The following is a 21,562-nucleotide window of genomic DNA, read 5'->3' as shown; positions in this document are numbered from 1 at the left end:
GTGTGTATCATAAATGTGTTTTAGGCGCCATAAATGCTAGCATGAATATATACTCCTTGCTAGCTTGGGAGCTGTGGTGGGTTGAACTAACCCTCTTCCCCACTGTTTGTATTTGGTCGTAGGAGCTGGAGTGGGCAAATTATTTACTGGGAGGTCTTTCTTTCTTTTACCTTTTTTATCAGACACAACGCAGAATCACACCGGTTACATCTGCAGCTCATCCATCACCTGTTCTTCCCATCACTTAATGTTTTTGCTGCAAGACGTTGGAGTGAGTGCCATCTATTTTGCTGTTGTTTGGAGGCATTTTAGTTCAGTGAGAGACAGGAGGTCACGCAACAAACTGCTCAAACGAGTGGAAGCCGCTGCCCTCTGCTCGTCAGCTGGGAAACCTGGATCTCCCTTGTTGTGTTAACAGACCTCTCTGCATTGAATCATACCTGTTATTAACCTCTGTCTCTCTTCCACAGCATGTCTTTATCCTGTTTTTCTTCTCTCACCCCAACCAATCACAGCAGATGGCCCCGCCCCTCCCTGAGCCTGGTTCTGTCGGAGGTTTCTTCCTGTTAAAAGGGAGTTTTTCCTTCCCACTGTCGCCAAAGTGCTGCTCATAGGGGGTCATATGATTGTTGGGTTCTTCTCTGTATCTATGAAGCGCCTTGAGGCGACTTTTGTTGTGATTTGGCGCTATATAAATAAAATTGAATTGTCAGGGTCAAAGTTCAGAGGTAAGTTTGTTTAGCAAATGAATGACAATAAATCATACATGTTTGCTGATTCACAGGTTGACAGCCTGGAGGAACAGGGCTGTGTCGTTCCTGTGATGTGATTCAGCTTTATTTTAGTATTCATTTATTTTATTAGCTTTATTTCAGCCACTCAAACAAAACAACATTATATTAAAACAGAGTGCAGGTCTCATCCAACCATAGTTAAATATGTGCCAACTGAATCAGTACGTTTCATGTAGAAATATCTGTGGCAACCTTTTGTTGCAGCAATGATCTCAAAACACAAGGGGGGGGGGGGGGGGGGCTAAGATGAATGTCTGCTGTGAGGACAGGGGGTGTGCATGTGCTCAAGTCACGTGACACGTCATTTACGCAACATTTGGTCGATTTCAAAGTTACAGTGAGATAAAATCATGTTATGGATTGCACTCAGTATATTGTGCCGACATGGTGAGATTGTGTCTGTCGAGCCGAGGAGAGCGTCGCAGTGCCAAAAGCTGTAAAATGAACTATCAGGCTGGAGTGTGCTGCCACGGCACAGAGCAGTCACAGAGTCCTGCAGGCAGAAGAGGAGTGATCGTGTTAGCCACCTTACAAAACAAAAAGACATGAAGTGAAAAGCAGAGCGCAGAGTGAGGCAGAAGAAGACAGACTGGGCCAAGTCCTGCATGTGCGAGAGCGAGCGAGACCCGGGACAACGTCATCCGCCTCGCCTGGACTAGTCCGCCGGCCGGAGGAGGGACAGTGGCTGCACTGTGCAGCCGAAGACTCACTTTGATCGCGCAGGAAACGAGCGACGCAACCGGTCCACCGTCCGTGCAAACTGCGCCAGGCAGCGTATTGCACGCTGGAGGACACCGAGGAAAGTCACACTAGGAGCGGCGCTTAGTGAGAGGTGATGTCGGGGGGACATGGCTTCTTCTCCGGTCACCCCAGCATCGCTTGAAGGAGAAACACCTTCACCCACCGGGAACGAGGAGCCCGCGACCACCCGACAGGTACGACACGCCTCCGAGACCCTCTGCGCGCCCGGTAACGTTGTAACGTTTTACCGAAGTTCATTCGCAAACACACCAGTTTAAGATGGACCCGAGAATCAGCACACGGGAGCACTGGTGTCTGACTCAGCAGAAACGGCTCGACGTGCGTGTAATGCTTCGTATTTGATAACGATGGAATAATTCTTTAAAATAAGCACACAGATAAACACTGGTGGGTGGAAAAGTTCGTGTTTTGGTGAAATGAGTCCCGCCTAGTCCGGTCTACACCTCATTCAGCAAACATCTGAGTCACCCTGAGACGCCAGTGCGCGTCCTTGTGATGCAAAAAGCCGTAAGTGACACGCTGTTTACACGCAGGAGCAGTTTAACACATGCAGGTTGTGCCAGTAGGCGTTTCCTTCAATGTGACACCAAACGTGTAAATCAGTGCTGGGAGCGGATGTTGGACCTGATCAGTCTTAATCTGACAAACTGTAGTTCCTGCTCTGTTTCTAATTCAGCCCCATGACAGACAACCAGCATGTTCTCCTGTCACGTGTTATTGACACGCACATATTTAGTCCATGTGTGGGATGTTAAAGGTGAGTTTGTTCAGGGCACGATCAGACTGAGGCCATTTCAACAGGTGCAAGGAAGTGTTAGTGTGGTTACTACGGCAGCACTGATGCCCTGATGAGTGCACATGGCTGGAATGAAAAGTCAATGCTATGTATAGCATGAACTACTTGTTGTCTAAGGCGGTGCAGAGAGTGAGCAGGAAATATCTGAGGTTGGATATTTCAGTACATACAGAGCTGTGCAGAGACATTAGGATCTTAAACTATTGTCTGTATCTGGCAAAGCGAGAATCTGAGCCTTGTGTACAAACTGTCTGGTGTTTGTTCTGGCAGGAATATGAAACTACTGTGCACAGCATGCTTATTAAGATGGCCCAGGACCAGGTCATCTTGCAGGATGGTAGTGTTACATCGAGAAGGTTCCTCTTTAATTGTTGGATTTCTGTGTGAGTTTTCTCCCTGTGCCTCTGTGGCCTCTCCCCACAGTATCTGTGTTTGTGTTTAAAGTGTTTAAAGTACAGCACTAGATGATCGTATGGGTGAATGTGACTTGTTGTAAAGCACTTTGAGTTGTTGTCTATATAAAGTCTAAATGGAAATCCACTTATGTGCAGAGGACCAGAAGATCCAGCGCATCGAAATAAAAAGTTCTTTGCTTAAACAATGAATTGTGCGATAAAATATTAATTTACAAATTCATTTTTAAGTTATTTTATTTATTCAATACAAAAGTAATTTATTATCTAGTAATTTAATTGAAAATAAAATTCTGTTGGTTTTTGTTTTTTGCCCTTCTCCCCCGTCCCTCTTCTCAGCTGTTTCTCTTTCTTTCCCCCAGTCAAGTCTGTCCCGTATTCAGTAAGTGAAAATAAAATAAACAATAAAAGGTGAATCAAATGGACCATTACGGCAAGGCTGGGATGGTCAGTTTGGTAAAGTAAATCCGTTGGGCATCTTTCTTTGCCTTTAGACAACAATTCTGATGCAAAAGAGCCAAACGGGACAGGCAAAAAAATAAAATAAAATAAATATTTATAAATCAGTATTTGAAAATAAATAATTATTCCATTAATAAATACTTCAAATCAGAAAAAAAAGAAATAAAATCTCAATAAAAACCTCACATCAAAAATCCTTTTCCTGTGTCGTCTCATGTTCAACATCTGTGTAGGCAGAGTGTAAACACAGAGGCTGAATGGCCTTTGGTATAGGTGCAAAGCTAAGACTGTCTAACCAATGACAGAGCTCCTTACCTCGCACCGGCTAATTTGCATTGCTCCGGGATTTTGGAAATTTATCCATTTATTCATTATGATGTGGTTCAGCATCATAATGCTGAACCACAGAAACACACACACACACACACACACACATATATATATATATATACACATATATTAGGGGTGCAACGATATTCGTATCGATATTGAACCGTTCGATACAGTGCTTTCGGTTCAGTACACATATGTATCGAACAATACAACATTTTTAATTTATTTCATCAACTTTCCTTCTGACGATGCTGTCTGTGTTGAGCGCTCAGTGGATCTGCGTTCGACTACTCCGCCTAGGCTGCACTGTCGAGCACAGATCCACTGAGCGCAGCGCAAGCTAGCGAGACAGAAGTTAAGCTCCTTGCAACATGGCAAACTGAACCTCCCCCACCCTCATTCAGATCTGGCCTTTGGAACTATTTTGGTCTTCATGTGACGTATGACCCTGAAGGTAAGCGCGTCATGGACTAAAGTAAAACAGTATGTTGGATGTGCCATGCAATGCTCAATTACATGGGTGGGAACTAGTGTGTTAGCGCAGTTAGCTCGTTAACGTGTTGGCCGTCCAGCCCCACGCACGGGGTGATCCGCAGTAGCTCGTTAACGGAGATTTGCCGTGTTGTGGCGTTAAGGTCATTTCAGATTAACGCTGACAGCACTAGTGGGAACACAACGAATATGACTGCACATTTACTCCGACATCATCCTGGTGCAAAGACAAGTGGAAGCAGACAAAACAACAAGCACCATGCTACAAACTTTACCGAGTCATTTAGACAGCTGTTAGCACAGGATTCTCCTTATGGGGACCTGATATGTTTAATATGCTGCTGAGAATATAGCCCAGAAGAAGCGTATAGTAGAGCTTTTATTTTGAAAGAGCCATTTCTCTGTAATAAACTCTCTTTTCCAGAGATGAGCGATTCCTCCATCAGATAGATTTATTTATTTTTTATTACTTTGTTGTTTCAGCAACATTAAATTTAAAAACTGTACTTTTGAGTTAAAATATATATTTATAATTTTAATAACTGACAAATTAAAAAGGCATGAACATTTTTTTGTATCGAACCGTGACACCAAAGTATCGAACCGAACGGTGAATTTTGTTTGTCGTTGCACCCCTAATATATGTGTGTGTGTGTATTTATACATCAATCCATTTTCTTGCTTATGGAGTTCAGGGCCTGGGACCTACTCCATGTCAGCTTTCAGTGTTTATAAACATGAACATTATGAACTCATGACTCCCTTGGGAAGCCTCTGGTTTTTCATAGGCAGGGGATATTTGTTTTATCACAGTTCATTACCAAACAGAGCAGGGTTCTAGTTGATTTGTGGCTTTTAGGATATTATGTATAGGTGTGTAAAAGTGGAGTGAATATAATTACAAACAGCAATGCTAGTGGAGTGATGACAGACAGGGCGGTTGGGGGGTGGTGAACAGTTTGCCAACAGTTCTGCCCCTGTAGAGAAGGACATCTGCCATTTCTTTTTCCTTTTAGTCAAACAATTCAGGTAGTGATGAAAGAAAATCAGACTGTGGCAGTGCTTGCAGCAGGTAACGGAGTGATAATGCAGAGTTTTTACTGCAGTGGACAGTCCCTAGTGTGACCATCGCTGGAACCAACCAGCTGATTTACACCATGGCAGCAGTCATCAGTGAAGTTCTTGGCTGCAACATGAACGATCTCAAGTAGCAATGCTACTGAACTTGCTGGAGAACTTTTAGTTCAGGCCACTTGATGAGTTTCACACAGTACTGCATATTATTTTATTAGGTTGGCACAAATGTAGGATTGTGTTTGTGATATCACGATGTGTCTGTTTCCTTTTCATATTACACTAAAGAGATCATCACCTACAAGCCTCCGTAAACGAACAGCATGTCTATAAAAGCCCATTCATCATCCGGCCCTCCTGCTCAAACACAACCATGTAGCGCTCATCCCTCCACCCGTCTCATTCAGCATCCACACACATGTTGCAGGGAACGGGAAATAGAGTAGAGCAGCAAAGCTTGATTTCCTTTAGGATTGGTTAAACTAAAAGACGTTGACAAGGAATTTTAAGGGTTTTAGGAAGCATAAAACCGAAATCAGTTGTATTGGATACGAGTATAAATGAGTGCTTAGGCTCATGCAATAAAAAACATCTTAGACAGGATATGACAAAACGTACTGTGATACAATTCTTCATTACTACAGCTCTTTGAGTGCTTTTGTAAAAAGTCAAATCTGTGTGCTCCATTAAACCCTGTAGAAGTTGTTTCGAATGCTGACAGTGGACAAACAAAGTTGTCATTTAGCTTAAACATTAACAGTAGAAAAGGCCCGATAGGAATCTAACATCCTTGGAATCAAGCTGTGGGAGTGAGTTTTGAAACCTTTCTGTAGGACTGCTTTAAACTTGCCTTCTTGGTGATGTGTTGTCTGATGTCTTGTTTGACTTGAGCAGATTCTTTACGTGCTTTAAGTTTCTAACACATTTGCTTTAACCAGTAATTGAAACTGCTGAGTAGGAAGTACTAAAGTGGGTGTTGAGCATGTTGGGTGTGTCCTTATGACCTGTTTCGATGTTTTCTTTTAATTGAAAGCGTTTCATGAATATGAAATGCTTCTGCGTAATGTTAAACGTTATAAAATATTCTTATGATTTAAACTCTGTATTCATGGCTTATTCTTTCCTGGCCTTTCCTGTAAGCACTTTTATGCTCGGTGGTAAAATATCACAGAACTAGCAGTTTGGCGAGTGTCATACCGCCTGGATTAGTGGCTCAGCTGGTAATTCAGAGATTTATGTAGCTTAGTTTGCTGTGTCATGCTGATTTGGGGAGACTGGACACAGACCTGAGTCATTCTCTTCTGGGTGATCACAGTGGTTACTCTCCTCCCTTCCTCATCTCACCCTGCAAAGAAATCTTTGTTGTTCTGCCTTGACCTCTTCCTCTGTGTTAGTTTGCTGTCCTTTCATTAGCTAGCTTTAGGACTTCTCCTCTCCTCCATGAATGTATCCCCACTAATCCCATTACATGCTTGTCCTTGTCCCACATTTATCAAACATACTTTTTAAAATCAAACAGTTAGAAATGACATTCATTACTTCATTATGTAACATGTCCCTGTGATCTAAACAGCCTGTTAGCCCTCGGAGCACATTTAAGTAAATTGAAATAATTGTGCCGATAAATTAGATTTGAAAGCTCTTATTCTAATTTTCTGTTTTGATGATATTTGGGATATGCTGTTTATGTAGAACAGCTAAAACTAGTTCTTTATATTCCCATATAAATGATAAACACACATTATTTACAAAACACTGCCCGGTGGACGCCAAAGGACGGCCTGTTTTGATTACGCTGGGATCTTTTTGGACTGCACATTTTTGGTCTACGATCAAAGCTGCCACACCACGCTGGATTAATCTCCCAGTAGCTGAGTTTATGAAGTCATAAGAAAGGAATGTCCCACACGTTCCTGCTGTTACACCATATTTGGACTGGGACACCTTTGCTAACCTCTGTTGCTCAATGACACACTGATTTGAATCTGAAGGCGCTGGCGACATATTTGCAGCAGTGTGGGTTCACAGAGGCTGTTTGGACTCTGAGCATGTGACACACCAGTAGCGTGCCACGCTGGGCCTCTCGGGGTGGCGTACAGTGTCACTGTGTGTGTCTATTTAAGTGTTTGTCGTGTAAATGAGGACAACCAAGATATGTGAAGTATAGAGTGGTGTACCACAGTGACAGGTTAATGTCAGTGTGTGAGTGTGTGTAGCAGTTTGTGTGGCCAGAGAAGGTCAGCAGCCTCCAGAGGACAAAGCGCTTGTGTTCTTCCACAATCGCCCGTTTGATCAGACAGATCATTTGGCATCTGTCAGGCTAAAAACAACAACGCAACATAAAACCAAGCATACGCTCTGCAGTCCTGCAGCTAACTCCTGACAGTCTGTCTGCTGTAGGCTGAAGAAATCAGGGGCTCATTCATCTGCACCTGTCAGCGTCTTTATGCTAACAATAGATCAAACAGTATGTGTCCACAGGATGTGTAATGTTGAAGGTTACCGTACATCCTTATCTCCAGCACTGAGAATCAGTTATCACTGATCGCTGTCTCTGCTTTGTTTTGACATGTTTCATATTTATATATTTCATATTTATAAGGTAAATACCCTACAACATTACAGAGAAGAAGAAGTAACCCCAGGCTCGGTGAGGGGCAGCCATCTGCCGTCACCAGCTGGAGGTGATGAGTGGAAGACTCGATAGGCCACTCTTATTTTCATCCACTGCTTCGTTACCTCGACACGATGTTTTGGATCATCGTCATGCTTGAACATCCATCTTCATGGGACGAAGGTTCCTCGTCACAGTACGATACGCGCTCCTGTCTATTGGCCCTCCATGCAGGGAGGTCATGTTGTGCTCTTAGCAGAAAAGTGACCCATGTTTCCACCGCTTTACTGTGGGGGCGGTGTTCTTTGGTTTTTAGTGATTGTGAGGACGTTTTCACAGACAAACCATCACAAAAAAACCATTAAGTGCCAAAATGACATAAACCTGTAGTTTTAAAATTTTTAAAAAACTTCTCAACAGAAAATCTGTTTAAACAAAAAGGTTTTGAAGTGCTTTTTAAAAGAATGGACAGAGTCAGCTGTAGACTGGTGCAGAGCCTTGGTGGTTTCTCTAATCCAGCACAGAAGCCAGTACATTAATCTAAATGCAATGACGGAAACGCAGAGGTGGGACCAAGTCATTGTTTTGCAAGTCTCAAATAAGTCTCAAGTCTTTATCCTCAAGTCTCAAGTCAAGTCTCAAGTAATGTCAGGCAAGTCAGAGTCGAGTCTCAAGTCACTGGTGTAAAAGTCCGAGTCAAGTCACAAGTCTGAAACTTTGAATTTCAAGTCCTTTCGAGTCTTTAAAAAAAAAAAACGAAAAAATAATGTTGCAGTTATGCTAAATGTAAATATTAGACCATGTAATTTTAAAATCTGTGTTTTTCTCAACACATGACAAAATAGTGAACTTAGAAAATATACACAAATTGTGAAATTGCACCTCTTTAAAATGCAGCTCAATTAAACCTAGCTCCAAGAATAATTTTCACCGACAGTTCTGAGATAAGCTGCATGTTATTCTTGGATGCGCTTGTAGGACTGGCTTTAAAATCGCATGACAAAAATATCATACACATAAAAAAAAAACTGTATCACCAACGTAGCCTGGACAACATTTGCTAGTTAGATGAAGTCAGCTATCTCATCGTAGCATATTTATATGCATATTTATAATCATACGGTCCTTGGAGTGAGTGCATACACTCATGAAGTTTAGTAACTTCAGGGGCCCGTTCTTCGTACCTCGCTAAGTAGGTTAGCTGGATTTGATTGTTGACGATTTCGCCTGATCTTGGATCGTTCGGTTCCCCGAAGCTCATCCGGGACTTGCTGTCATAGCAACAGAGCCGTAAGCGTAAACCTGCACAGATCATTCCAGGGTCTCTTTCCAAGAGACGAAAAGCAATATAAGTGATAAATATTACCATTCTGTAGAATATTCTTATATTTCACTTTTACCTGTTCCCATGTTCTAGTGGGTCCTGTTGTGGCTCTAATGTGAAAGGGAATATAATATAAATGGTAAATGGTAAATGGCCTGTATTTATATAGCGCTTTTCTAGTCCCTAAGGACCCCAAAGCGCTTTACATATCCAGTCATCCACCCATTCACGCACACATTCACACACTGGTGATGGTAAGCTACATTGTAGCCACAGCCACCCTGGGGCGCACTGACAGAGGCGAGGCTGCCGGACACTGGCGCCACCAGGCCCTCTGACCACCACCAGTAGGCAACAGGTGAAGTGTCTTGCCCAAGGACACAACGACCGAGACTGTCCAAGCTGGGGCTCGAACCGGCAACCTTCCGATTACAAGGCGAACTCCCAACTCTTGAGCCACGATCGCCCATAACATATTATAATATAATATAATGTAATATAATATTGGATAATATAGTGTGATATGATAAATCTACCCTACCGCCTACTGGTGTTGGCCAGAGGGGCCGATGGCGCGATATGGCAGCCTGGCTTCTGTCAGTCTGCCCCAGGGCAGCTGTGGCTACAACTGTAGCTGCCTCCACCAGTGTGTGAATGTGAGAGTGACTGAATAGTGGCATTGTAAAGCGCTTTGGGTGCCTTGAAAAGCACTATATAAACCCACTCCATTATTATTGTTATTATTAAATTACTTACGAGTTTGATTTGTCAGCAACTTTCTGCCAGCCCTCTCTCCTTGCTTTTGCAGCCTTTGCAGTGTTCCCTTGCGTTCTGATTAAACTCTGAAACTCCTGAAATCCCTCACTCAAGAGTTCTTGCTCTGCTGCCGAAAAATACCGAGCCGAGCGCGCTCCGTCGACATTTTCGCCGACCAATCAGAGGGTTGCCGATCAATGTTTCCACTATCGATGCGTAGCCCCTTTTACGACACCCAGTGATGTCACATTACTGCGTCCAGCTGTACTAATCGTCAACAGCAGGTGTGTTCGGGGAACCGGATTAGCGAGCTCACGGTTAGCGCGATGGTTTGGTCTTGGATGTGTCATTTGATCTTGGATGTAGTGAGCGACGTACGAAGAACGGGCCCCAGGTCACTGCAACAAGCCCAGGTACAGTTTACCGACGGATGGGTGCAGGACCTTGAAATGCACCGTGTAGAACGAAAGACCATCATACGTATCATAAGTTTACCAGTCTCACAAATTGTCGTCATAAATACACATTCCTTAACCGTTTATTAATAGGACCTTTGAGCTCAACGGTAATTAATTAGTAGTGGAAATAATTTCTGGTACCCATCACAGAAATGTAGCAGTGACAATAATACTGTATGCTGTAATCGTACTGGGCAATTAGTGATACAAAAAACCTGTTTTATCCTGTGAATAAAAGTATATGTTTTTGTCAATGTACCATAATAACAGAAGCGAAACGCAATATTGTGTCAGGACAATTCACTATTTATGCACAATAAACACAATAAACAAAGGAGCATAGCGCGACAATTTCTGTTCAGCGCCAGACTTGCTTGTAACCTATATCACCAATTATGTTATGAAAATGACGTATTAACTACTAAAAAACACTGACCTTCGTGTAAATGCTTGGAGCAGACTAACCTGTGAGCTGGAGTGTTCTGGGACGTTATATTTGATCTTTGAATGGCTGCAATCCAGTCGCCTCTTTGTTACTTCGGAAACATGGCTGGAACAATTTCTCTTCAATGACGTAATCCGACCGATCTCTTTACCCGTCGGCTTCCCGTGGCTGTCATGCGACCGGCTATTGCAGTTAATAATACAACAGCTTCTTGCCATTTTTGTGTTTCTTTTTATCGCTGTATAACTGATTTTAATTGAAAGCCTGCGTGCGCTAGTACCGCTTGCCACGAGTTCCCAGAATCCTTTGCGGTTCTACCCGTGAATGACGTCACATTTTCAATCTCTATATAATATGCATGTTAAATTTTATATTTGGGGTAAAATATCAAGTCTTTTCAAGTAAACCGGTTCAAGTCCAATTCAAGTCCCAAGTCTTAGAACATTTTTTCAAGTCAAGTCTAAAGTCATAAAATTAATGACTCGAGTCTGACTCGAGTCCAAGTCATGTGACTCGAGTCCACACCTCTGCGGAAACGCATTGATAATTTCACAATATATATATATATATATATATATATATATACACATATACTAGGGGTGCAACGATACACAAAATTCACGGTTCGGTTCGGTTCGATACTTTGGTGTCACGGTTCGATATTTTTTCGATACAAAAAAATGTTCATGCATTTTTAATTTGTCATTTATTAAAATTATAAATATATATTTTAACTCAAAAGTACAGTTTTTAAATTTAACCCTAACCCTTGTGCGTGTTTTTTATTTTGACAGCGAATGCGCACCTGCGGACCACTTATGTGCAGCCCTGGTTATTTAGCTCATCATATTGCAGCCACAGAAATTCTTTTGTCCATGAAACCATAAAGCTGCACTTTCTTTTTGCCTTATAGTCTGATTTGTCATAACTTCTCCGTTTTGTGGTAAGCTTTTCTTTGGCTGTCACTTCTTCACCCTGACCTGTCTTATTTGGCTCAGCAGAACTGAAATATATATCCTGCTGCTTTTACACACTCACTCACATAAGCTCAGCGATTCTCTGCGCGATCAACCTCTCACATGTTTAAGCTGCGGGAGATTTCACTTGTCATGTTTGCTTAGTAAGCTAACGATTAATAAGACGATGTCAGAGGAATTGGTGCGCAAATTATCATCACTCACAGATCAGTGCTGTCGCTCTCTATACACAGTTCGCACGATTGCAAAGTGAAAGCAAAAAAACAAGCGCAAATTCAAACGGGACTTCAATATGTCACATATTGACAGTGGCTCACCGATGCCAATGACATAATTACCCAGCTACATTTCTGAAAGAATGCAAAAGCATTGACATATATTTTTCCTACAATAGCCCGACGGGCAGGGAAGAGATAGATTTTGGTAGCCCGACTGAAAAAAATCGCTAGCTCTGGGACGTCGGGCTAGCGATATTGCAAGCCCTGTATCTGATTGAGGAATCACTCATCTTTGGAAAAGAGAGTTTATTACAGAGAAATGTCTCTTTCCAAAATAAAAGCTATACTATCCGCTTCTTCTGGGCTATATTCTCAGCAGCATAAGGAGAATCATGTGCTAACAGCTGTCTAAATGACTCGGCTAAAGTTAGTAGCATGCTTGCTTTTTTTTGTCTGCTTCCACTTGTCTTTGCACTAGGATGATGTCGGCGTAAATGTGCAGTCATATTCGTTGTGTTCCCACTAGTGCTTTCAGGTTAATCTCGTTGAAATGACCTTAACGCCACAACACGGCAAATCTCCATTAACGAGCTACCGCCGATCGCCCCGTGCGTGGGGCTAGACGGCCAACACGTTAACGAGCTAACTGCGCTAACACACTAGTTCCCACCCATGTAATTGAGCATTGCGTGACACATCCAACATACTGTTTTACTTTAGTCCATGACTCGCTTACCTTCAGGGTCATACGTCACATGAAAACCAAAATAATTCCAAACGCCAGATCTGAATGAGGGTGGGGGAGGTGCCCTGCGCTCTTCCTTCTGACTATGCTGTCTGTGTTGAGCGCTCAGTGGATCTGCGCTCGACAGTGCAGCCTAGGCGGAGTAGTCGAACACAGATTCACTGAGCTCTCAACACAGACAGCATCGTCAGAAGGAAAATTGATAAAATGAATTACAAATGTTGTATTGTTCGATACATATGCGTACCGAACCGAAAGCACTGTATCGAACGGTTCAATATCGATACGAATATCGTTGCACCCCTAATATATACACATATATGTATATGTGTGTGTGTTTCTTTTAGAATGTTTAAGTATGTAATGAGAATAAACTTATAAAATGAATATTCCTTGCTTGATTGATATGCTATATGTATGTTTTAAACATCAAATAAAGATTTCTTTCAGATGTTACATGTGAATGTGTTTTCTTAGAAATATATGAAGGGTTAAATTTATATTTTTTTGAATGATTTTAAATAAATTTAAATTGTATTTTGAAATATATTTTATTAATATATTTCAAAATATACAAAAAATGGCCAAAAAATATATGTGCTAAAATACATTTCAAAATACATAAACATATTTCAAAATGTATTTTAGCACATATATTTTTGGCCATTTTTTGTATATTTTGAAATATATTTCAAAATGTATTTTAAAATATATTTTTTTACCGTATGGGGGGAAACAAAGAATGGTCCTACCGGCTCGCCACTTCAATATGAAGAAGATTAATTCAAAGGGAGGGAACAAAACCTGACCTGTAGGTCAGAAAAACGTCCATTGGCACATCAAGTTCGATTCAGTTTACCGGTAAACAAATATATTTTTCTGCAAGCCTATGTAACAATGCAAATCATCATCAACCAATGTACAACAGTTAAATTATTAATTATCTTGGCTACGTAGCTTAATCTATACATTCCAGTAGCGTTCGCTACAAACAATACAAAAACAACAATAAAGGAAAACAGCTGTCTAACAGACAGCATAGCCGAATTCAAGGCAACACATAACAATAATCATTCAATCGCACTTTGTTTCAAAGTAAGCCCATTAAAATGCTTAAGTAAATAAAAGTGTTCAAAAACAGCGGTTTTTGAGCCGGAGTTCTGCTCGTGGTGGGAACGCCGCCGCAAAAAGCCACTTTTTAATCGCGAAAACGATCGACTGGTTACTGACAACCAAAAGGTTGTTTTTGGTAGATATTAAAGATCATGGGTGGGCGGGGCAAATGGAGCAGTTTTCTACAGTCGAGTAAAATTCCAGGAAAGAGCTGGGTGTGGCTTTCCTTTAAATCACATGATCAACAGCTTTAAGATGGAGGCAACTCGCTCAGTGTTTCCTGTTTCATTCTTAGACTGTGGCGATGGTAAGTAGCAGCTTTTCACTTGTTACCTGGCATCTTTTCAGCCACCAATGATAGTCATTGTATGTTATCAACATTTCACTAACTATGTTGTCTCTCATGTTTAAAATAGGCCGACCAAGAGCAAAATAGGTATGTCTGCAGACTCTGCTGTAGCCAAAGTTATCAGATCTCCTGTGTTTTTAAATCCCTAACTGCTCGATCATTATCATTTTAGAAGACAACAATTTCTCAAAGGAGGTTCAAAACTAATGCCTACAAGATTACCAAGAGGAGGGTTCGGGGCTCTTACATGACTCCGGGAAGTCAACACTTGGTGGATGAGGTGTGTTACCTTTGACACTTTTAAGACAGTCCTGTTTATCACTACTAACAATAAGCAAATATGTTTTCACTCAACAGATCCTTCACAGCATGTTGTTTCTGGGCAAAATCAACAACATCCCCTTTTCTCCAGAAGAAATCTTCCCTAATCCTTTTGTTTTGGGTTCTTTAATGAGAAGATATCCCAGGCCTTTAAAGTTGTATTCGACTCAGCTTCCCAGGCGAAGTCCCTTCTCCTGTGTGCTCGACATGGTAAGATAACTCTTCTCACATTTTCAGTCAATCTGACAAACTTCCAGTTTTTAGGAAAGTATAATGCAAAGTGCTTTTTTACTGAGAAATCCAAAGAAAATCCATACTGTACCTTATACTTCAACATATGCTTCTAGCTATACTTCTCCACCAAACACAGAGACTGCAGGAGAGCTGGAGACTTGCTTCAGAATTTGTTAGTTCTAAATAATGTCTAACAGACTCATTATTGGAGATGCTTACAGTCTTCAAGGCGTATATGATGCTGTCACTGTGTAGCTGCTGGATCTGTTAAGCTCAAAGACTCTAAATTCAGCGTGTTTTGACAGCCCGGCATAGCAAAATAGAAAAAAAAAGGTCAATTAGCAAATTTAATTATAAATTAGTGAGAACAAAGATGGATTTTTGCTTATTGATTTAAAATTAAATAGATTTTTGTGACTTGTTTCACCCCCTATCTTAAAATGTCTAAACCAAAAGCATCCAATGGTCCTGCATAGTTAAATAAGTCAAGCAGCGAAACAAACATGTTGATCAACTTTATATGAAAAACAACTATATAATCAGGTGCAACACTTTGACCAGATCTGTAACTGTTTTCAGATCGTCCTGCAAAATAACTCAGAGAATGAAGAGCAAATAAAGCAGAGTCTGCAAGATCTCCTCACAGACTTGGACTTAGAAGAGAATAATAAAAAAACAGCTTTCGTCTCGTCCACCATCTGCATTTCTCAAAAATCCCAAACCAACAAATCAGAAAGGTACTGCGGAGTCTCCATGTCCACCAAAGGTCCTAACGCTGGGAAAATTATGATTGCTGCCTCCTGTCTTAGCAAATGGCATAAATATGTATCTGGTGCGGTGATGACCTATTATCCAAACACAGTCCAGAAAGATTACTTTGATGGAACAATTGAAGTACCTGGAAATATCAGGTGTGAGGCTTTTTGTCTCCGTGATGGTGCCAGAATGAAGCCTTGCAGATCATGTAAGAATTTGTTTGGCTTGAACACAGAAGACCTCAGAGAGTGGCCATATGGTAACTGTGCTGAAGCTGAGAGCCTGAGCAATTTGCTTGAAAATGAGAGAGAAGTTGAAACACATGTGGATGAATACTCAGCTGAAAAGGATAACAGGCAGAGAGCTGAGGATGAGGTTGGTAGGGTTCTTAGAACTGTGTTGCAAAGGATTCGGTTTAACTGGACAGGTGAATTTTACAACCCAGAACAAGAGTGAGATTTCATGAAATCATTTGCATTCATCATTCTGATAAATCAAAGATTCTCTGCTCTGACAGCATCTGTGTGGATTTTCTGTAATCACAGAGACGTGTATAAGCATGTTTACTTTCCATCTCCATGTAATTGTCACATTTAATAATTAAAACTGGCTTCTATGGGTTTTTGTTTGTTTGCTTACATATCTAGTGTTTAATGCAATATGAAGCATTATCAGACAGCATTTATTGGGAAGAATCCCATATTTATACTGGTCTGTACCCAGGGTACACAGAAAATAAAAACACATGTTTTCTTATTATGATCCCAACTATAATTTACTGAAGCAAAAGCACTACATGTGTAGTTATAATATTTATAGCAGTTACTGTTGAGCTTTAAATTTATCATCTTAAATGTTTATATGCTGATTATATTGCTTTATATAAGAAAGGCCTAACTCTGAGTACACTCTGTGCCAAAAAGTGCTGACAGGAAACTGCATGCTTTTGCAGAAACGTGCTTTTGCAGCTAGAAAGTGAAGCTGATATATATCAGTTTTAATTAGTTTTTACCAACTGCTTGCTAGGGCAATCCCACGAGTTTGGTGTTTTTGTATTGAACATGATTCCAAGTGCTTTCTATAACACATAGCAGAGGTGCCACAACAAAGACTGAGAAGAGGACAGGAAGAGACAGTGAAAGAGATGCACTCCTTCGCCATTCATGTTAAAGCGTTGCATAGCTTTAATTTTAGAGAGTGTTGCATAACTTCAGTCATTTTTCTACCACAGGTGAAGCCAAGAATTGTGAAGCTCTCTTTTGGCCAAATACCAGAATCTGTAAGAAGAAGAAAAAACAAACAATCAAATAGGTCATTATTAAGAGGACAACAATCTCTTGATGATTATCCACAGTGTCTTTGATAACTCTGAGATACAAACTGTCAAGGATATACACATCCCAGCAAACAATAGCTGTGTTTGACTAAAGCGATTAATAACAAGGACAGAGCTACAATCACTACAGTCAAACATAAAGGGCTTAATCCTGAATCCAAGTCTGAGCTGTGATGCCGTTGGTGCTGAAAGCTGCTCAGATCCTGAAGCTGCACGTTTTGTCTCTCTCTAACCAAACCAGCAGCAAAAGAAGACACATTTCGCTTGACATAAACATTGTCATGAATTCCCTCTTACTTTTGCTGGTTTGCTTCCACCACCATTAAAACACACACAGAAAAACAACACAGCACAGCTCTCTGCCTCTCTCAGTGTACTTTAAGAACACCGTTTCCCATCTCAAATCTCTGTTTTTGGCATTATTCGCTTGCTTGTTATGAAGCAGTCTACCGTTGTTTACAGCCATTTTTTTTTAATGACTTCCGACAAGACAGCCTCATTTCTGCTGTTCAATACCAAATTTTATTTATTTTTTTCAAATTAAGTGAAACTGCAAAATGCTCTGCTGTGTCTCTATTAAAACCTCTTATTAAAACCTCTGAATCACTTCAGCAGCATCAGCCAATGTACATTTGTTGAGTCGTGGTTCTCGTCTGCTTTTGTTCTACTGCAGAATAATATTTTTAAGGTTATCTACTGTAAAAAGCTAGGCCAGGAAAATCTGCTTCATGGTTTTGTGTTTTATCCTCAGTTACTTTGACACAAAAGCATCTGCTGTGATGCTCACACCTCTGATGAAGTTTCACAAGTGTCAGTACTGATAAATGATCAGAATTATAATGTTTCTGACTCTCTGAGTAAGAATTAAATGGAATCTAATTGGGACCTTGTGAATTGGAATTGAACAGGTTCTAGAAATCAGTGATGATACTCAGCTCCAATACCCACCTATGATATTAGGCTGACGAACGCTGACTGGGTTTCATTTACCAGCTTTTTATGTTCTTCCTGCAGTTTCCTCCCCACATCACTCATCTTAACTTTTTTCCAGTCCTCCTCAGTCTAAACAGAACACACAACAATACAAAGAAAAGCTCAGGTGATTGATCTCTAACACTAGGCATCCCCAGTCTTATTCTTAGCAGTCTAACTTCTCACCATATCTTTGAAGGCCTCTCCATTGTAGTAGCGCTTGGATGCTGGATACTCTATCGTTTTGTCACATAGTTCCAGGAAACTGGAAGCCACCAGATGCAGCTCCTCTCCGTCATAGCCGTACAGCTTTTTGTCCTCACGCGTCATCAGCACAAGCTCGTCACATGGACATGAGGTGCCCTTTACCACACCAATAACCTGCATTTTTACAATCTCGGGAAGGTAGAATTTTCCCCAGGCGTTAACTTCATCATCATCCCCGTTGTATTTGGTGTTCTCAAGCTCTTCTATCCACAGGTCAGCACCACTTGGCTTCTTCAGGTGAACGCACATGCTTTTGTTTTTGGAAACAAAATCTTTCACCCATTTCAGGTACTTTTCACCTGGAAAGAAGCAGACAAGGAAATATGGATGAATGTAGAAGTGTTGGAAAAGACAAATAGCAAGGTTATCCTACAGCAGTTTGTGAAAATGTTGTATCTTGAAATAAGCAGGCAAAATGAGGATCTCACTTATCTCATATGTTCTGACTACCGACTTTCTTCAGTTAAAGGACAAAAAAAGGGCACACTGGAGGCTGACAGAGTGTGCAATGGTGGGAATCATTTTGCAGAACTCACTAAAGTTTGTTTCTCCTGGAACAAGCTTTTTACACTTCGGCAAATGAAAATACTGTGTTAAACTAAAAAAGAGCACCAGACCAAGGTCTACAGTACTAACAGAAAAGCATGCCGTTACCTGTTGCCTGTCGACACAGCTGCTGATCTTCCTCACCAAAAAAATGAGGATCCCTGAAAGGAATAGAAAGGTTATGTTAAAATGAATGACTGTCACGGTGATCATGGGAAGCTCCAAAATATCACAACAATAGCTACGAAATCACAAAATGCAGTGTGATGTCTGTAAGCACCAAACATGACATCTCTGCAAATTCATCTTGAAACATGTAGGTACCTCACATGTACAGCTGCAGCCATCTCAGCCATTTATCACTGTGGCTGCCAAGTGGCTGCCACTTCACAAGCGCATGGCACAACATAGAAGAGCCACCTCCACAGGACAAGACTCAGCAGTCCATCTGCATCTTAAGGATAAAGGACACTCTTTGAGGATGACAATGTTCACATTTTGGACAGAGAGGACAGATGGTTTGAAAGAGGAGTGAAAGAAGCATCTATGTCCACTGTGAGCGACCATCTTTGAACAGAGGCGGGGTTTACGACACCAACTCTCTGCCATCTATAATCCAGTTTTGAGATCCTTCCCAGACGCCTTAACGCCCACTCACATCCTGGGCCATCTGACCTCAGGAATTCGCATGATAAGGTGGGGCCAGGTTTCACAATGAACTCACCCGAAACTCTGGCTGATTGGGACCCACACCCAGTTTCACACCTTGGCTCAGGTGATTAGAGGATCATCAGGGGGTCCTTTTGTCCCTCTGTGGGGGGTTACTCCCACTAGGCTTATATCTGGGACTCTCCACCATTTGACCTTAGAACTGAAGAAGCTTCTCGGATGAGAGGTGAAACGTCTTCAAGTAACTTAAAGAAGTCCAGACGCTTTTCTTTGCAAGCTCCTTTGACTACGATGACCTGGATGACTGAGAACCTTCACAGACATAAAGTGAATGTGACAAACAAAGCGCCTTCTTGTTCTCTGTGATAATGTAAAGTTATTAATGAAAAAACAAATGAGTAAAAAACGGACTGGAAACATGTCTTCAATCAAAACTCGACAAAAACAAAGAAACAGCCTCACTTCTCTGCGACGCTCCCTAAAAATGACGTTACGTGTTACGTACCAGAGATTTCTATACAGCCCTTTATCAAGCCGAGAGAAAGTGACGCAAAACCCTCCAACTAATAACGACTAGCAGAGAGGCTCAGCTGAGTGTAGTTACCTGGTTTGCAGACGCATACAGACGTTTCCTGTCCTCTCGGACGCAGCTGTGATAGAACATGTGGTGCATTACCGCCACCAACTGGCTTGGAGTGAGGACCGGAAATCGCTCATGCCAAATCAAAAAAAAAAAACATAAAGAAAGATTAAGTGAAGAGATAAATGAATAAATTAAATCAAGAAGAAAAAAACCCACCACCGGACATATACATCCTCATATCCTTCTGTACAAATGAGTTTGTTTTAGAAACTGAAAAAAGCCACAAAACCTTCACATCTAGAAATCCTTTGCAGTAAAACTTGTTTTTTGGCAGGTTCCACAGGTTTTGAATCAGTTTTCTTCTTTATTCCTGATAATTTTGACAATGAAAAAGAACATGTTCTATAGGGCTTTGGAGTTGACGTCACGCCGCAATGCATTGTGGGAGCGCGGCACCATTTTCGAGGTCTACGAATCAAAACAAACACACTGTGTTGGAACGACGATTACAAGATGCTTAAAAGCAGCTCAAAAGAGAACGGACTGTATAGAGACCGATTGCGTCCAGAGGCGAAGCGGCGGTACTTGCAGAAAATAGCGTGCAGTGGAAATGTGGACCCGTATGAAATACGGCCGTGGAGTAGAAACCCTGAAGACGTAGCCTGATATATTTTCGTACCTTATCTGTGGAGTCAGCGCGTACAAGTCGTCATTCAAACAAAGGTAAGTCAGCTCGAGTACTGCGTGTGAAATGCGTTTGATTTCCCTGCAAACATTCACATTAGTGCAGCATAAATTCATTCATGAGGGGAAATTACAGTGAGAACATGTGGAGGCTGTTAGAGGGAGAAGATAGTGAGTTCAGTGCAGGGCTGTGCAGAGAGGTTTAAAGGGGCGGGTGCTCAAAGTTAAAAAGGGGCACATTGAACCAGGCTGAATAACAACAACACACATTCATCAAGAATCTAATATGGGAAGGGCAGGGCTGTGTTGGTCTGAGACTGTAGACATTAAAAAGTCCACAGGAGAGATGGTAGCTGATTAAACAAGTGTCATGAGATAATAACAAAATGCAAAGATTGGTGACAGCGCTTGGAACCATAAGGCAACAAAAAACTATGTATGTAAAAAAAAAAAATATATATATATATATATATACACACAGTGGGGCAAAACAGTATTTAGTCAGCCACCGATTGTGCAAGTTCCCCCACTTAAAATGATGACAGAGGTCAGTAATTTGCACCAGAGGTACACTTCAACTGTGAGAGACAGAATGTGAAAAAAAAATCCATGAATCCACATGGTAGGATTTGTAAAGAATTTATTCGTAAATCAGGGTGGAAAATAAGTATTTGGTCACCTCAAACATGGAAAATCTCTGGCTCTCACAGACCTGTAACGTCTTCTGTAAGAAGCTTTTCTGTCCCCCACTCGTTACCTGTATGAATGGCACCTGTTTGAACTCATCATCTGTATAAAAGACACCTGTCCACAGCCTCAAACAGTCAGACTCCAAACTCCGCCATGGCCAAGACCAAAGAGCTTTCGAAGGACACCAGGAAAAGTATTGTAGACCTGCACCAGACTGGGAAGAGTGAATCTACAATAGGCAAGCAGCTTGGTGTGAAAAAATCAACTGTGGGAGCAATCATCAGAAAATGGAAGACATACAAGACCACTGATAATCTCCCTCGATCTGGGGCTCCACGCAAGATCTCATCCCGTGGGGTCAAAATGATCATGAGAACGG

At 41.4% G+C, this 21,562-nt stretch overlaps 2 protein-coding genes across 2 annotated transcripts in view; one reads left to right on the top strand and one right to left on the bottom strand.

The window, feature by feature from the left end:
- LOC147300676 (NACHT, LRR and PYD domains-containing protein 3-like) overlaps positions 1–21,562 on the bottom strand; it is a 292,597-nt gene that overhangs the window by 168,974 nt on the left and 102,061 nt on the right. The gene's annotated exons all lie outside the window — the stretch shown is intronic.
- On the top strand, positions 1,643–16,056 carry LOC147300677 (uncharacterized). The gene is made up of 4 exons (XM_086285034.1): positions 1,643–1,729; positions 14,298–14,405; positions 14,483–14,656; positions 15,260–16,056. The coding sequence occupies exons 1-4, from the start codon at positions 1,643–1,645 to the stop codon at positions 15,890–15,892; spliced, it is 1,002 nt and encodes a 333-aa protein (XP_086141160.1). The 3' UTR covers positions 15,893–16,056.

This window comes from Aulonocara sp. 'chitande type north' Nkhata Bay, unplaced genomic scaffold (genome assembly GCF_057382095.1).
Source record: "Aulonocara sp. 'chitande type north' Nkhata Bay isolate Kocher_YH1m ecotype deep benthic unplaced genomic scaffold, A_spYH_male_GT1.1 unmapped_scaffold_20, whole genome shotgun sequence".
Taxonomy (NCBI): domain Eukaryota; kingdom Metazoa; phylum Chordata; class Actinopteri; order Cichliformes; family Cichlidae; genus Aulonocara; species Aulonocara sp. 'chitande type north' Nkhata Bay.
Note: the sequence above shows the minus strand (reverse complement) of the source record. Positions and strands in the feature narration are given on the sequence as shown.

What these genes read in the sequence shown, in the direction of transcription:
- LOC147300677 (XM_086285034.1), top strand. Translation starts at nt 1,643, where the DNA reads ATGGCTTCTTCTCCGGTCACCCCAGCATCGCTTGAAGGAGAAACACCT. An exon ending in AGCCCGCGACCACCCGACAG is followed by an intron (nt 1,730 to 14,297) that starts GTACGACACGCC and finishes TTATCATTTTAG; the next exon opens with AAGACAACAATTTCTCAAAG. An exon ending in TCTCCTGTGTGCTCGACATG is followed by an intron (nt 14,657 to 15,259) that starts GTAAGATAACTC and finishes AACTGTTTTCAG; the next exon opens with ATCGTCCTGCAAAATAACTC.